This window comes from Chanos chanos, chromosome 4 (genome assembly GCF_902362185.1).
Source record: "Chanos chanos chromosome 4, fChaCha1.1, whole genome shotgun sequence".
NCBI lineage: Eukaryota > Metazoa > Chordata > Actinopteri > Gonorynchiformes > Chanidae > Chanos > Chanos chanos.
In genome coordinates, this window is record NC_044498.1 from 44,368,353 (window position 1) to 44,386,031 (window position 17,679).

Genomic DNA, 17,679 nt, shown 5'->3' on the forward strand with positions numbered 1-17,679 from the left:
AGTTAAGGTGAGACAGTTGTCTGTGAGAAGATGCTGACGGAAGCGGAAGCCCAAAAGTACTCAGTAGATGATATAATGATCACAAGAGCTGTAATGTTTGGCACCCTGAGGTGAAGTGAGCTTGAGCCAAGTATAGGCCAGCATAGTTAAACATGATTGAAATAGTCCAAAGACATGGTATAGTTGAACTGACTTTACCTTTGAAAGTGTAACAGGATTAAGTCTGCATGCTTGTTGGATCTAACTGTTCTCATTCACTAAACGGAACCATGGGTTACATGAGACCAACACCAGGATCAAAATAGTAATGAGAATAGCTTTTAAAAACTGTGCAGTTTAGCAACCTCACTGAAGGTCAAATGAGTGAACTCTAGTGGAACGCGTGTGTGGCTACACAAGAGTAGAAAACTCACAGGAGTGAAGAAAAGCTGCAAATTTCAATGTCATGGAGGAAGTTGAGATCTGAACTCAGTTTAAACATTAATAAAGGAAAAGACTAACTAGCTGAAACATGAGTAAATTAAGAGTGGTTTTGAATAAGTATCACTACCAGTTAGATGAGCAATAAAGGCATGTGTGTCCATTGCTACCTTTAGTAGAGCTACTTGATATTGTTTTTCCAAAATAAAGGACACCTGTATGCCTCACATAAACACACACGCAAACACCACAGACACATACAAAGGCAGGGACACAAAGCACTATGGTAATTTTGTCCAGCTGCTTTTTATCAGTAATATCAGTGGTCCTTCAGGAAGGGGTCTGGTGCCACAGGCACTCATTCTGCCCAGACAATGGGCTGTTGTACCTATTACAGCTCCTGGTCACAGCTATACTGACTGCAAGCGGTTCACACCTCAAAAACTGCATAAACAAATAGGAAAATATTAATTCGCAATCTCCACCACAACAGTCTCCCAACTGTCTATGTTGGAGACAAAATACGGCAAAGCTGTTTATAAAGAGGTAGAAAACCCTTGGAAACATGATTCAGAATTGAGGCCCAGTAATTTGTAAGAAAAAGTGAGAGTTTTAGCTTTGTATACAACTTTGAATAGGTGGAGAGGGGAAAGGTTAAGATTTGAACTCTACTCATTTTAGCATACATGCCATCACAATATGAATGGTCAAAATGTTTTCTTTGTCCTCAGCCACATGGGGCCTGTGTGATCAGCAGTCCAGACCTTGATTTAACCCACTGCAGTTACTTCATCTCCAGAATAGGTTCAGTGAGAACTAGGACTGACAGCTGTCATTGAGGAAATCAGAGCAGGCTCCCAGGGGAATCAGACTACGCAAAGTTAATCCAAGCACCTGCTGCACGCATATGGATTCCGCCAAAGACAGACGGAGACGGTCCTGAAAAACGTAATGCTGGCTGCTTCGTTGGTTTCTGCTTATATTTTGAATATCTAAGGCTTTAAAACAAAGCGTGCTTTGTTTCGTTCAGTTCGTCACATTCAGATTACATTGTTGTTTGAACCAGAATAGTCTTTTAAGAGTGAACGCAAGATACGCTGACCGCCAACGTCAGATAAATCATCTACAGGCTAAATTAATGAACTCTAATGGCTAATTATATATCACTGAGTAGTCTATCATTCACTCAAAAACACTACAAAGCCGTGGCAAAAGGCTCCTCTTAAACGTGGCTGTATATGGCCTGCATGAACAGAAAATGATAGGCTACATCACTTAGAAAATGATACAGTTGTCATACCAGACCATTACACTCGGTATCCAGGCCACAAATGTTCTTTAATGATATAAAGCCTACGTGACCTGACTTTAGATCACGTAAATCATAGTACTGTTGTTAACAGCTTTCCCCAATTAAGCCATAAAAACACTGATTAATAAACGGAAAGTTGCTCCTACATTAAACGGTGGCTCCCTGTGACATTCCATAAAAGTTGCAACAAAGACAAAATCCACTCCAATAGTAGTTTATCCGTCTACCTTAGTACATTAATGTATAAAATATTATAAAATTCCAAAAGGACTGATTAAAGAACTTCTACTCATTTGGGAAAACAACTCAAACATTGTTGAAACAAACGGTTCAAGACATTCATATTTGCTAAACTGCAATCTCCATCTTTATTTATGGTTCTGGCGACGAAAAAGACATAACTTTAGGTACACTGATAGCCTTTCCTGTTTTTGAATAATGCTGATCGGTCTGAGCAGTCATGGAAAATGGGGAATACCGTGAACATGTCCAAGACAATGTAGTGTGCGAAACACTCAGTCGCATGTAACTGTTTCCGACACATCTTGAGTCTGGCAACCATTGAAACGGAGCGGCGCTTATTTTAGATTACATTGTAACGCCATGGAGACAGACTCCAAGAATGAATTCAGATTACAAACACAAGGAACTTTACAAAACAGGTATCAGCTGCAAACATACCCACGCTGTGCTTGATTCTGTAGATGCTGTTGCTGTTGAAAAATCTTTAGGAGTACATACACAATCCACAAAGTTCGTCCAAAATATTTCCTTGCGAAGCACGACTCTGCTTAACTGGGTCCTACCGCTTAGCCGAAATGAACAGTGACAAAATACTCCGTTATGTAGCTGGGCGATTAGGGAAGTCGGCCTGCTCGGGTTATTTCATCGTCTGCTATGCAATTTCTCAACTGGCTCTTGTTAAGAATTTTGAAAAGCCCTTGAGAGAGGAAGGGGAGGCGACACGCGCAGACGTAATGCTTGCTTGCTACCTCCAGGGTCGCCAGTAGCGGACCTATGACTGCAACGGACTCGGACAGGAAAGAGTAACAGCGATGATAATTTGGTTATTTTTAATGATGTCACCTTTAATTGGAGGAGACCTAACAAAGATACGCATTTTTTTTTTAGTTTTGTAGAAATTATTATTATTATTTTTTTACATAAATATTTACATAATATTTCATCTTTTTAAGATGAATTTTCTGTTAAGTATTTCAATTTCACGGACATCAACTATCAGTTCTATTAAAACTACATGTTCTAAAGACGGATGAAATATATTCTGATAAACGCACAACAGTAATTTCTATTTCATGGGACAGAAGGCTTCATCTTGATATCATGACAGTGTGTTTTCATGTATAACACAATGTCAGCAGTTTTCTGATTCAAGCAGCTGACGTGCTCCCTGGGGACGAAATCTCTGATTGCTCAGCGAGTAACTACAGCTCAGTTCTCCATTACATTTTAATGGCTCCTTTTCAGATCCACCTGTATTCACCTGCAGACCTGGGACAAATATGTGTTTTCTATATTTAAATAAGTGATCCTCCAACGTTCCCGTTCTCTGTGACATTATTCTCCTGCACACTGCTCTTAACTGTCTCGGGAAGTGAAACCATGATGAAGTCTCTTGAAGGTAATCATGTGATATTTGCTTGGTATTGCTTCCACACATTCAGGGCCTTTCGAATTGCAGCAACCACCCAGGAACACAAAGAAAAGGCCCATGTAAGTGTATTTGGACAATATACTGTATCTGACAGACAATTTCTGCCTATAAGAGCACAAGCAGACGCCAGTGCTGATCATCACATGTAATAACTCTTATTCTTTCCATACGCCTAGACTTAACTTAGGAACTGATCAGGAAGCCGCAGTTCAGATAGAGCCCAGGGGAAGGGCAGAGTGCCTTGCAGGTAGTCTCTGGCAGTACCTGACATTATTGCCATAACAACATAGGAATCAGGTGGGAAAGGAGGGAGGTAATCTGCTTGCAGAGGACCCTAATTGAGTCAAGAGGGTATTGCGTGTTGAAACCATGGTTTGCCTGCTCAGTGCTATTGTGAGTTTAACACAGTTTGTACCAACATACAATACGTTGTACTCTCATTCAGTGTCTGTGAATATCAGGGGATTTCTGAAAGAAGCATTATAAAGGCAGTGTGGCACAGACTGAGGACTGACAGTGAAGAGCAGATAAGAGTACCAATGCTTCATCAAGGCCCTTGCTTATTTTTTTGGATGTACAGTCATACTTATTGAAGTGTAATGTGTGGAAAACCATGCAACAAAAGGTGCCCTATTAGATTATCCAAAGCTGAGTAGACCATAAACCCCAACCTTTCATCTAGTGCTTCATTATGGTAGCTGTGATATTAACTATAAATAAAGTAGAACTTATGTCTTATATAAGTTGATCTGACAGTGTTTGGTTGGATGATTAAAACAATCCTGATAGCCCTTCTATTTCTTTGTCGGAACGATCAGTGACTACGTTTAGTCTTGCCAGAGACAGGAGTGGCATTGCTTTTTTTTGTGATGCTATAATTGCCTCTGCTGCCACCTACCGTCGACAGCAGGAATTACATTTACAAAATAGCCTGAAAGACAGGGAGAGTTTCTGTCAGCTGACTGAGCCAACGATGAGGCAAAACAATGTGAACAATTTAAATGTGTTTGTCAGTTACTGCAACAAAATGTGCAGGGTTGTGAGTCCTCAAGGCTGGAAAAGGAAAACAAAAAAACCCCCAAAATGTATCAGAGAACAATAGAAACAACATGAAAATGTTGCATGTGCACTTCTTACAAGTACATGCAAAAAAATTCTTCTGTTAAGTATAGTTATGTGGCAACCCCCAATGTTTTTGGATCAGTAGGTTGCACTTGTATCCCAGTGGTCCGCTGCTGGATAGCTATAGTTTAAAACTCATATGATCTTTCTGTCGGTCTTTAGTGACCTTATTTCCTTGTGTAACATCGGTGTCTAGCCTTCCTTGTGCTGAAAGTAAGCCTCATGTAAAATCTACCTCCAGAAGCTGAAGTTATACCGATAACCTCTGGTAAGCTTTAAAACACTGCACCCGTAATTAGTCATGGGCAGACACATTCTTATGACAGCTGAAAACACAAGCATGGGTGTCAAAGTGCAGTGTGCAAAGGCAGCTACTAGGATTCAGGGAGGATGACGGTGACATAATTAGCAGTGATATGTTCTGTTCATCTCTGTTACTGACAGAAAGTTATCATGTTTTAACTTAAAAAAAAACCCAGCAAGAAATGTTTGTGTAGGTAACTACAAACTCAGAAACACAGGGAAAGATTTAATGAGCGATCAGTAAGAAATGCAGAGTATTATAGTCACATTTGCCTAAAATCTCTTTGACACAGAGCCAAATTTCCAGCTACAGTATTGTCTTGCATTCCGAGGTATTAAATCAGACTATGTAAACCTGACGACTAAAACTGAAAACTAAAACCTGTTTGAGAATGAAAACCTCACTGGCATGAAATAATCTGCTTCTCATATCTCATCTACTGTTAGAGAAATTGGAATATGTAGAGGAGATGACTAGACAGTAACAGTTTAACTCCTTGTGAAATAACCTAAGGCACAACTATCACTTGATTTACTGGGTCCTTCCAATATCAGTTAATTTCACAAATGATCATACATTTCAGCCTCTTTTTTTTCTAAAACATGATGTCCCCTGATTTTCTTCACAGTTTTAAATATGATCGGAGTTCCAGATGAGAACCATCATAAGAAATTCTTGTCACACACAAGCAGTATTTCTGATACGAGAAGTCACGTGGAAATGGTATGAAATTGCTACTTGATGAAAGAGAAATTAACTGATATCAGCAAATGTAGCAAGGCACCCAAGTAAATTCAGTCTAATGTTAAAGGCACTTAAGAGAAAACTATTAGCCAGAAGCCCATGACAACGACATGGCATGTAACAGCGTTATCATGGTAACCCCTGAGGGGGGTTTTCACATCTTCTTCAGCGCCCTGGCGGTCTCCTCGATGGCCTCCCGTGGCTCGCTGGGGGGAGGGATCTTGAGGTCAGTGGGCTCCACACCCCAAATCTCAGTGGCGTATTCTGCGATGGTGCGGTCACTGGAGAATTTTCCGGATGCGGCGATGTTCTTTATCACCATCTTGGTCCACTCCTTTTGGTCCTGATAAAAAAAAGAGAATAAGCATATTGCATTTAATGCTATAACATGTAAAATATACAAAAAGAGAGAGAGAAGGTTGTTTCTGTTGTTCAAATTAAAAGATAGAACCACATGAAACCGTGTGAAGAGGACTCTATGACTGGCTGCATACCTCATAAAGAGCACTGACTCTCTCTTGGCACTTGACATAGGACTCGTAGTCTGCAAACACTTTGAAGCTATAGAAGAGAGAAGAGTCACATCAGTTTCTGAAAAGGTTTCATAACATAGTGTTACTATCAAAACATTTCCACCGTATGAAACATCTCTGTTATGAAGACTTTTTTTGTGTAAACACTTTTAATACACCAATAAGACTGAACTGTCATTCTTAGATTTTTTTATTCTAAGTCTATTATTTGTTATACGCTAATACTCTAATCAAATAACTCAACCAAACTGGTATTACACAGACTGACTGTACATGAGAAAGGTGTGTGACCACTCACCGGTCATGGTTAAAGAGCATGTTGGTGATGTCATTGAAGAGTTCTGGTTGTTTCGGAGAGAAGAAGCCAGACTTGATCTGATCGGCCACTTGTTTCAGCTCAGGGAGCTTCTTATAGTATTTCATGGCATCATAGCTAAAACCGCAGACAAACGATTCCGTCAGCACTACAAAATCTAACTACATCCCTTTTTATAACATTACATTTGACAACTACACAATCACTCAAAAGCAGTCCCGGAGGCAGACGTCAAACCCTCTCAAAAGATTCTGCACTACAGACTCAATAATGACAAAAGCCACATAATACCTTTTTAACCCTTAATTCAGCTTTGCAAGCCATACCCCTTCATTCATCCATCCATCCATCCCTCCATCCATCCATCTCTCCTTACCCTTCACTGTCCATTTTGGCCACATCTTCCACGGTCATGCCGAAGATGAACAGATTTTCCTGGCCAGCCTCCTCTGCCATCTCCACGTTGGCGCCGTCCAGGGTGCCGATGGTCAGAGCCCCATTCAGCATGAACTTCATGTTGCCTGTGCCAGAGGCCTCAGTGCCTGCGGTGGAGATCTGCTCGGACAGGTCTGTGGCAGGAATCACTGCACAAGCACAATGGCACAAGACAGTAAGAATCACAGCTCTCAACACTTGTATACCTCATAGTATTTCTGTATACACTATATTCTGTCTACATACATATACCACATATACCATACAGATACCACATATACTATACAGATACCACATACACCATACAGATACCACATAGATACCATATACACCATTCATATACCACATAGATACCATACATATACCATATAGATACCATACAGATACCACGTATACCATACAGATACCATACAGATATCACATATACCATACAGATACCACATGGGTGTCTGTATCATAACTTATTTCTGCAAGATGTAAGAAGTAGCAGCTGGTGAAAACCCTAAAGAAAATGTAGGATTTGGTATGTATTAGAATGAGTGTCTTTACGGTATGTATGTATACATGTTTTACCTTTCTCCGCCAGAGAGACCCTGTAGTTCTCCAGAAAGATGACTTTCAGTTTGTCACCAACTATGGGGTCGTTATTGACGACCTCAGCGACAGAGGTGATCAGCTTGATGATCATCTTAGCCATGTGGTAGCCAGGAGCTGCCTGCCATGAGAAAGAGAGAGGGAGGAGAATTTTACAGACAACATTGTGTTGTGTTGTTTAAACTGACTTCATGCTGCAACACTAATTTTTTTTTTTGCACCTTACTACAGCACATCCAAACCGAACAGATTTGGGCCCCGGGACAAACATTCAAAACGTTTGAGAAGGATAGAAAGATAATTACCTTTCCTCCAATGATCACAGTGCGAGGTACAAATGGAGCAGCTGGGTTCTTCTTTATACCTGATTGACAGTGAAAAGACACAGGTTTTGTCTTGCTGTGGACTGACTGACTGACTGTGACTGTGCCTGTGAATGACTGACTGTGATTGTGCCTGTAACTGAATGACTGTCTGTCTGACTGACTGTGACTGACTGACTGTAACTGACTGACTGACTGTGACTGACTGACTGTAACTGACTGACTGTAACTGACTGACTGTAACTGACTGACTGTAACTGACTGAAACTGACTGACTGCGACTGAAACTGACTGTGACTGACTGACTGTGACTGAATGACTGTGACTGACTGACTGACTGACATGGCATTCATTTCGTGTAATCACTTCAGATTTTTTTTTTGCATAATGCAATGCAACACTCAAAATATTTGTGTCTGTTAGCGTTTATGTACTTGTGTGTATGTTTTAAAACGATACACACAGTTGTTGTGGGTGTGAGCTGTTTATAGATTGAGTCTTTGATGTATGGAAATGCACTACAGAGGTGTGTGTGAGCGCGTGCAAGGAAATGTACAGCTGTTCATGGTGGTGATGTAATAGAACATGCAGCGATGAGAGAGTGTGTTAGTCACACACATGATTGTTCATGGCCATGACATGACAGTGTATCCAGGAGAGCGTAAGTACGTTCGCTACACGTATAGTTGTATGAGATAACCGTGTAAAAGTGTATGAGGTGTTCTGACTACATGTAAAGTATACATGCTTATGCTCTAATGGGCTACGGAGCGTTGTGTAATCACGTTCGCTACATGTACAGTTGTGCATGGTGATGATGCATAACTGCCTGCAGGGGTGTGTAAGCGTGTTAGCTACATAAAGTAAAGTTTCAGTGATTGCGCACACACACTGTGAACAGCGAGCAGTGAATTTGTCCTCTGCATTTAACCCATCCAACACACCAGTAGTGAACACACACACCAGACGTGGGAGCAGTGGGCAGCCTCCTTGGTGAGCGCCCGGGGAGCATTAGGGTTAAGTGCCTTGCTCAAGGGCACACAGCCATGGATGTTGGGCCTGGGAATCGAACCGGCAACCCTCCAGTCACAAGCCCAGTTCTCTAACCTTTAGACCACGGCATGCGTAATTGTGCATGATCATAAACAGAGGAGGGCGAGAGTGTGTGTTAGGTACACCTACGGTTGTGCATGGTGATGACGCATGACCGCCTGCAGGGGTGTGTAAGCGTGTTAGCTACATGTGTAATTGTGTGTGGTCATGAACAGAGGAGTGTGAGAGCGTGTGTTAGGTACACCTACGGTTGTACATGGTGATGATGTGGAGGCAGTTCAGGAGCTGGCGCTTGTACTCATGGATCCTCTTCACGTGCACGTCGAACATGGACGACGGGTTGATCTTCACTTTGTACTCTGTCTCCAGGTACTGTGCAAACTTGAGCTTGTTGTCCTGGGGACACGTGATAAATGATTAAATAAAAACTGACAAAGGAATTCTTCTATGTTACGCAAGAACAGATGTTGATGCAATGGTGGGGTTGTTTTTTTTTTTTTCATGCGCCCTGGCTTGCCCTTTTGCGACAACAGGAATGTAGTTATGATAAAACAGGCAAGGGGCAAACCTTTGCTTCGGGGCAGGTAGGCGTCTGCTTTTGTTTTATTTCTAATCCTTGGCCAAAATTTCATTTCCACCGATGATAGACAAAAGAGTGGAAAATAACTTTATGGTGTATTGAGGCAGTTACACAACAGCACAGAGCAGCACACTCAGCACATAGCGGTAATCCCGTTTTATTGTTTTAGAAGGGAACACTGAAAAGAGAGCATTCTCAGGGGGGAACTGACATACAGTATTTGAGGAAGCCAGGCCTATTTTACATGTTACAAAACAATACGGCACAAGATGCCACAGTACACTGCGAAGCCTGACTTTATCACGGTGGCTATGGGGTGGAGGAGGAATCTGTGATATTTCACATGGCAGGTCGAACATACTAAAGCCTATTATTAGCAAGTGAAAATCCTATGCCACTACTAGTAAAAACGGGAATTTGTTCAAGTTTAAGTCAGTCAAATCTACAGTAGAGTTCTGAGAACACGTGGACAATGATCTAGCAAAGAGCTGAGAAGTCTTCCTCACTGGCTTCGGGTTCACCACTCACCTGTTTCACTTTCGAGACGTCTCTGATGAAACCCTCAACTTCAACCAGATCTTTCAGCTTCTCCAGCTGACTCAGGTCTTTCACATAGTCTTCTCCAATGGCCTACACATTCATTATAAACATTTTTTTTTTATCATGTTGTGTTTCCAATTCATTTGCGTTTTACTTTACCACAGAATTTTGGAAATACGTGACCAGGACTTGAACTATAGGAATAACTGTGTGTGTGAGTTTGTTGGCAGATCCAACCTCTGCAATCAGATCTGCCAAGCCAGGGTTGCAGAGCAGTAGCCAGCGTCTTGGAGTGATGCCATTGGTTTTGTTCTGGAATTTATCAGTCTCCAGTTCAGCAAAGTCACGGAATCTGGTGGAGAAATAAACCATTAGTTAAATGTTATGTGTGTATGTACGTGTATGTGTCTGTGAAAGTAACAGTGAGAGAAAAATACTCTGAAATATTCTGGCTGACATACGGTGTGTGAAAGATAACTCGTGTTAAATGACGTAGAACTCTAAGGCCTGAAACAGACTCTCAGTATGTACACTGACACTTGTGTGACTGCAGGGGGTGCTGGTGTCTTACATTTCTTTTTTAATGATGTTGGAATGGATCTGGGCTACTCCGTTCACTGCGTGGGAGCCAACAATGCAGAGGTGAGCCATGTTCACTCTCTTACCCCCATCCTCTTCAATCAGTGACATCCTACGGATACGATCCACATCCTTAGGGAAGAGGGAAGCTATGTGCTGGAATACGGAGAAATGTCTCAGGTCATTTAGTGTGAGGGTTCAATATGGGACACAGTCAAAAGGCCGTGTTATTGCACCTGAGCCATGTGGGTTTTCTTGTAGTGACCTGGTAGTGGCTGTAACTCATGACAGTGAGGCTGTGTGTGAGAGAGTGACTGAATGTACAGTGTGTGTGTGTGTGTGTGTGTGTGTGTTCGTGTTTGTGTGGTTGCTGTGGTTTTCTGTGAGAAAAAACAAGCCTGTTGTACCCAGGCCATGAATAGCACGCTAGACTTGTGCAACAGAACTGAAAAAATTCCTTTCCCAGAGAGCTGAGAAGTGTGTGTATGTGTATGTGAATGTCAGAGTATGTGAGCGTTTGTATGTGCGCTCTCACATAAGACAAATCTGATTGACGTGTTATGTTTGTGTCAATTCCATTTCTACTCAGTTTTTCAGGCAATGAACTGGAACTAATCTACAATCCACAAAACAACTTGGAATGTAATCATCGTGCTCATGCTGCATGCATGCGTGAGTGTGTGTATGGGTGTGTACACTCACATCCAGGTGCATCTGGTTGATCTTGTAGATGATTTGCAGATGTCTGGGTAACAGACTCTCCATCAGTTCTACTGGCCAGCGCTCCAGAGCCTCAGGAAGCACAGTGTGATTGGTGTAGGCAAATGTGCGCTTAGTAATGTCCCAAGCCTGCCCTCGGCACAGTATTAAACACGCGCACACACACACAGACACACACACAGACACACACACACACAGACACACAGATGTAATCTAAAGATATTAAGACAATATTACCTTTATTCCAATCAAGGCCACAAAGTAACTAATACCTACTATTTGCTTCATAACGGATGACTCTTCTAAACTGCAATTTCATTCTAAAAATGAAATTTTTCAGCCAAAAACTTCACACTACAATTTTCACCCACGGATCTCACGCTGTATACAACAGACTATGTGCTTTTCTGGTAAATATACCACACCACACAGCACAACATTTTAAAATCTATCCGTCCTCAAACCCACCGTGTCCCAGTCAAGTTTCTCAATGTCAACAAAGATCCTCATGAGCTCAGGAATAGCCATGGCAGGATGAGTGTCATTCAGCTGGATGGCGTTCTAGAAGACAAAGAGCAAGACATATCAGTTAAGTACTGGTACTGCATAAAGACTGATGAATTTCCCTTACTTGAGTACACTAAAGAATGATTGATTCCTTTATAACGACTGAATGTTACTGAGTGTTGAATTTTAATGTTTGAACTTATAACAAGATCTTGTATAATGATTTCACATCTACTGAACGTGAAGTTTTTATTAAAAACTAGCGTGAAGACTTGGTTCTTTAGAAATTTCGAGGGTAAATCACCTTGTCCGGGAAGGTGTCAAAGGACAAGGGGCCAGTGGAATTTCTCTTGGAGGTCTTAAATCGACGAATAACGTCTTGGAGTGTGGCAGCCACCACAAAATACTCCTGCTTCAGTCGCAGCTCCTTCCCCTCAAAAAACTAAAAAAAAAAACAACAGTAGACCATTGGCATGTAACTATAGAACTGTATTTCACAAACAGAGAACTAGCAAATTATATTATCAAATAGTCTGAAATGACATCATGCCACCATTAGACGACAAGAAAATTACATCAAAATTACAAATTACAGAACTCTTAACATGAACATCTAACGTTTACTGACAGTATCCAGTGAATACGGCCATGACAACCATCATTCGCAGCTGCAGCGAAGGCAGGACTCACATTATCATTTGGGTAGAGAACTCGGGAGATGTTTTCAGCCAAGTTCCGGTCCAGCACAGCCTGGATGTAATCGCCAACGTTAACTGTGAGTGAAATGACGTAAGGGCAGACGTTGGTAAAACAATCAACCGAGACTATGACTGTCACGATATTAACTGATGACAAACTGTGCGACAGCTGAGTGCGCTGTTACTTATTTTAAAAAGCCAATTCACTTTGGGTGCACCATGGAATCGTTTTACATGAATAAATTCTAGATTTAATCACGATTATTGAAATATCAGAATTAGAGGAAGATAAGACATTTGATTTTCTCTCACAGTCTCGCAGGTTGAAGTCGTTGGGTGCGCGCGCTGACCACAGCCTCATTGTATTCACAGTGTTGTTCATGTAACCAGGGATGGGCGTGTCATAAGGCATGGCCAGCACCACCTAAAAGACGTCGGTGACGCTTTTCCATTAAAACGCAAGAAAGTCATTTTAGAAAAATAAAAAGATTGGAGTGCAGTTGTTCAGCGGCTTTCGCACCTGTGTGTCCACCCACTTAGAGCCTTCCTTAGTCTCCTCCACACGGCCATAGAAATGCACTGGCAGCATGTACTCAGGGCGGGCTTTTTCCCAAGGGTTACCATATCTCAGCCAATCATCTGCTTCCTCCACCTAATGGATTTGCCAAAGGACCAAAATTATGTTCGTTTTTAAAAATTACATTTAAATCAGGTTGTTGTGCTCTGATTATATAATTCCCAAGTTACTGATTATCTACAAAGGTACTGCACAGACACAAGTGTAACTGAAACACCAAAATCAATTTGCATTTAGGACAACTATATTACGGCCAGCTACTATACAGTATATGTCAACCAACGTACACCTTTCAGCTTTGGTGAAATGCATGCAAATCCAACGAGGTTACAGATCAAAAGTGCATGTTTACATTGAGAGAGGCATTTGTACTGCAAATACACAGTCAACTCTGACCAAAGTCAAGTTAGAAGATTTTAACTGGACAAAAATTATCAGCTTTCTCAACACCGAGTTGGCCATGCTCTGTGCACGTGAAGAGTCAGTGGCAAGAGGCCTCGGTCGTAGTACCAACCCTGCTTCCTGGTTTTACTCAACTAAATGGATTATAATGACCGAAACATGATGCTAAAGAGAAGCAGTGTGGACGCTGGTTTGTGGAGTTGAAATTAAAACATATCAGAGAGAATGGAAATACTGGCCACCTTTTGATCTTTTAATGATTAACCAGTGCTACTACTGACCCACTTCTTCCAGTGGAACTATCTGATGGGACCTTCACTCTGTATGGTGGAAGTTAATAGTTTTAAACCAGCACTACATTCCATTTATTGACCAGCATTAAACAACGTGACTGTTTAAATAAAAGGTAACAATTTCCACTGTGCCTATCCAGTACAGATGTACGTCTGAGGACCAAATCTGCATTTGACTGAAACTCTAAAATACTCTCCAGTGTGTAAACAAAATGAATCGGGCTTCACCTGCCATCCATCTTTGATCTTCTGGTTAAAAATGCCATATTCATATCGAATGCCATACCCATATGCTGCCAAGCCCAGCGTTGCCATGGAGTCCAGGAAGCATGCTATTTGGGACATACAAAAAGCATTTACAAATATTATCGAGGCATACTCTGGTATTTTACAGACATGTATGCATAACATACACAAATGTGCACTTGCAAGGAAGATATAAAAATACTGTTAGAACAATGAGATGAATTTGCACTGAGAAAAGTGGTTGCCTTTAAACCATGTTGTTCATAAATATAAACACAAAATGCTTAACTTTATAGAAAATGGCACATGCACACACAAAAAGAATTCATATGGGATCAATTCTTTCACACATAACCGCATCATCTCAGTATAAGTTTGCGGTATAGATGTCATCATATGCAAGACTGCACACACAGACATTTCCTGTTGAGGCTTGCTGAGGAGAAGAGTACTTCAGTAGTTTTCCACCATCGGTAGTTTTCCACACAGGGTAAAAAATTTCCAAACATCAACTTCCACATAAACTGTATACAACAAGAACACTCGCTGATGCAGCTGTGTGCAATTCTTTGAACATTCTGACATAACTGAGGCAAAATGTTATGCGTTCATTATAGAATTAGTGGCTCTTGATCCTAGTCACATACAGAAGAGAAGATTGGTATCAGTAAGTAACCTGCAAGTCTGCCCAAGCCACCATTTCCAAGACCAGCATCTTCTTCCATATCCTCCAGATCTTCCATATCCAAACCCAGCTGAGAAAGAGCAAGAGAGAGAGAGAGAGGGGGGGGAGAGAGAGAGAGAGAGAGATGGATTGAACAAGCTGAGGCAACTTTTTTTTCAGTTCTTAATACAATGACTCATTTATTGCTGGAACCAGAAACCAGTTCTACTCAGTCTGTAAAAACGCAGCTGAGCAGGTCACCGGTGTCTGAACAAGACCATCTTGCAGACCTAGTCTTTTCTTAGGACAGAAGTATAATGCACTGTTAAATTCTGATTGAATGCCCAGTTCCTGAAGCTTCACTTGTAGTAGGACAGTTTAAGCTAACATAAGTTTGATTATGAAAGACAACCAAAGTAACAGGGTATAGAAGAGGGACAGAGAGAGGGTGAGGGGAGGTGGAGAGAGAGAGAGAGAGAGAGAGAGAGAGAGAGAGAGGGACTGAGACTGAAAATTGCCTAAGACCAGGTTGCAACTTGTCACAAACGTGCCAAACAAGACAGCGGAACAGTAACCATCATGCACTGAGGTGTCACAAGGCAGGTTAGGGTGACTTTATATGGCCTCAGTGGGATTGTGGGATCAAACAAATGTAGTCTGGCAAAAACACAAACAGAATGACTGACACCATGGTGAAAGCATGTTCACAAAAGTAATCTAAATGCTACTGGCCAGGCATATAGTCTAGCAGGACAAACCAACACATAAGAAGTTCAGATGTCTTTCTCAATATGTGCAAGTTTGTGAGGGAGGAAATTGCCAGATATAAGCAAGTTGGCACCACAATGTAAGTAACATGTCTTTTGTGGCTGTTTCCACATTTTAATGTTGCAAAAAGGCTCTTTTTCAGACATGCATAACACACACACACACACACACACACACGCACACCACAAACATGCGTGCCACACACCTTACCTGATAGATGGCTTCATCACAGGCATTCTGCAAGCCCAAGTTTATCATGGTGTTCTGCAAAGTTCGGCCCATATAGAACTCCAGAGACAGGTAATACACTCTCTGTAAGAACATATAGACCGTTTCATAACTTATTAAACTAGAGTGAGGTTGAAAAAACGTTACTGTCAGTTGGGTTCATTTACAATGTCTGAGAAAGAACACTTATGCACAGATGCAACCAACATGCAGTTTGTTACCCATTTAGTCGAAAGTCTTGGTTAAATCTACCAGTGACAAGATATTGATCAGGGTGGGTTGCTTCTTTGCCACAACTGTCTGAGACCAGAAAAGAGGAAGTTTGACTGTTTTTTCATGTAGTGGCGGATTTCAGATGATTTAACACTCAAAATGTCATTCCTGTACATTTATTGTTTTTTCTGTCTTAGCATTTGTATGGCAGGATTTCTATGTGTCAGGTCAATCACAGACTGGTGATTCCGTGTTTCTGAGACTTGCGCAATGCTGTGTTCAGTTCAGTTCTTAAAAGACGCTCTCACAAATATGGTAAAATGCAATGTGCAACAAAAATTCAAGTACAAATTTGACGAGTTCTCTTATGGTATATGTTTGGATCTAAGGTAAAGATTCCGTACGCGAATTGTGTATATGTTTGGATCTAAGGTAAAGATTCCGTACGCGAATTGCTGACGGCTTGAGACTACGTGCCAGTTTCCAGCAGTACTTCTGGCCCTATTGAAAAGCTTCACGAGTGGGCGTGCCGCTGTTGGGCAAGTGCTGCCTGGGTTTTCTTCCATTAGGAGAATGCAAGTTAGGAAATAACGCTGCACATACAACTGAAGTTTTTTTCGCAGATTATAGTTACCTATAGTGTAGAATTAACGAGGCAAAGGGCGTATTAAAGTTGCCCAACTGGCCTAACTCAGCAGCATTTACAATGTTTGGTAGGGCTGCGCACAACTGAAGACTATGCACTTCAGGGGGAAAAAAACGACAGATAACCATCGTCAGCCATGGATTTACCTTCGGGTCAGTCTCATAGTAGAACTGCTGCGTCCTGATCCAGCGGCCAACCAGGTGATCTCGAACTGTGTGTGCGAGAGCAAAGTAATAGTCCCTCGCTGTAGCAACATTTCTGTCTTTCACTAAAGTGAAGTGCAAATGTCGGTTGAAACCCTTTTTCAGCTCGGCGACATTTTCTACTCCGACAATCCCTCTGATGCTGATCTGTTTGCGCTTTTCCTGGTCAGTTAGCGGTGCCGCCATGCCTCCTGTCACAACTATCTACTGCGTACTGGCCTGTGTGCCGAGATCTACTCATCTACGCTATGTAGTCTGGAAAAGACATAACGTTCCCCACAAGCCCCGCCTCCACGCATCCTATTGGTGCCAGTCGTTTCAGGTGTGTCCAGGAAGAAGCAAAAGATAAGTAAAACGCAGACAACTCTCTATTACACCTAAAGCAATTTATTGAATGTAGTGTACAGTATACGATTACAGAAAACACCGAATAGATAATAGGCTACTAACATCAATGGGAATAACGTCAGATGAATAATAATAATAATAATAATAATAATAATAATAATAATAATAATAATAATAATAATGTACACTCATTATTGACACAGAGCTTTGTTAATCATAAATAAAAAAAATGACAATTAAAAATAACCCCCCAAATTCCGTATTACCTGCTGGACAGCACACTACCCATAGATATTTTGAAAATCTATGACACAACCATTCAAGACACCACTTTCGAGAACCATCTATGTCGTCCAGCGACTGTTGAGGACTGTACAAATTTAACAGTTTAAAACAATAGAACACAAGCTTGCAGATTAAGAGAAGGATATCCTCAAGTTAAACATCATTGGAAGGCAGTTCAAAACCATCCTCAGCTGAATTGTGTTTGTAATGTAATACATAAATATTTGTCTCTGCAAGCATAGCTTGAAATTTCAAACCAATGAAAGAGCCTAACACTAGCAATGCTTGATACTGTGTAGGGCATATTGCAGACAACCATTCACTTAAGTCTTTATCTACCAGTTCGATGGC

General features: G+C 41.3%; 1 protein-coding gene across 4 annotated transcripts; it reads right to left on the minus strand.

Moving 5' to 3' along the window:
- Positions 1 to 5,633: 5,633 nt before the first annotated feature.
- pygl (phosphorylase, glycogen, liver) lies at positions 5,634 to 16,918 on the minus strand. 4 transcript variants are annotated; one of them, XM_030772946.1, is made up of 20 exons: positions 16,639 to 16,918; positions 15,616 to 15,717; positions 14,650 to 14,728; positions 13,956 to 14,059; positions 12,976 to 13,107; positions 12,768 to 12,879; positions 12,448 to 12,530; positions 12,062 to 12,199; positions 11,719 to 11,811; positions 11,233 to 11,379; positions 10,523 to 10,686; positions 10,189 to 10,303; positions 9,940 to 10,041; positions 9,080 to 9,227; positions 7,761 to 7,819; positions 7,435 to 7,576; positions 6,803 to 7,010; positions 6,409 to 6,543; positions 6,072 to 6,138; positions 5,634 to 5,920 (listed from the first exon to the last, which is right to left on the minus strand). In XM_030772946.1, the coding sequence occupies exons 1-20, from the start codon at positions 16,879 to 16,881 to the stop codon at positions 5,732 to 5,734; spliced, it is 2,562 nt and encodes an 853-aa protein (XP_030628806.1). In that variant the 5' UTR covers positions 16,882 to 16,918; the 3' UTR covers positions 5,634 to 5,731. The 4 variants fall into 4 exon arrangements, with proteins under 4 accessions (XP_030628806.1, XP_030628807.1, XP_030628808.1 ...); XM_030772947.1 differs by lacking the exon at positions 15,616 to 15,717; XM_030772948.1 differs by lacking the exons at positions 14,650 to 14,728; positions 15,616 to 15,717 and having other exon boundaries at positions 13,956 to 13,976.
- Positions 16,919 to 17,679: the final 761 nt, after the last annotated feature.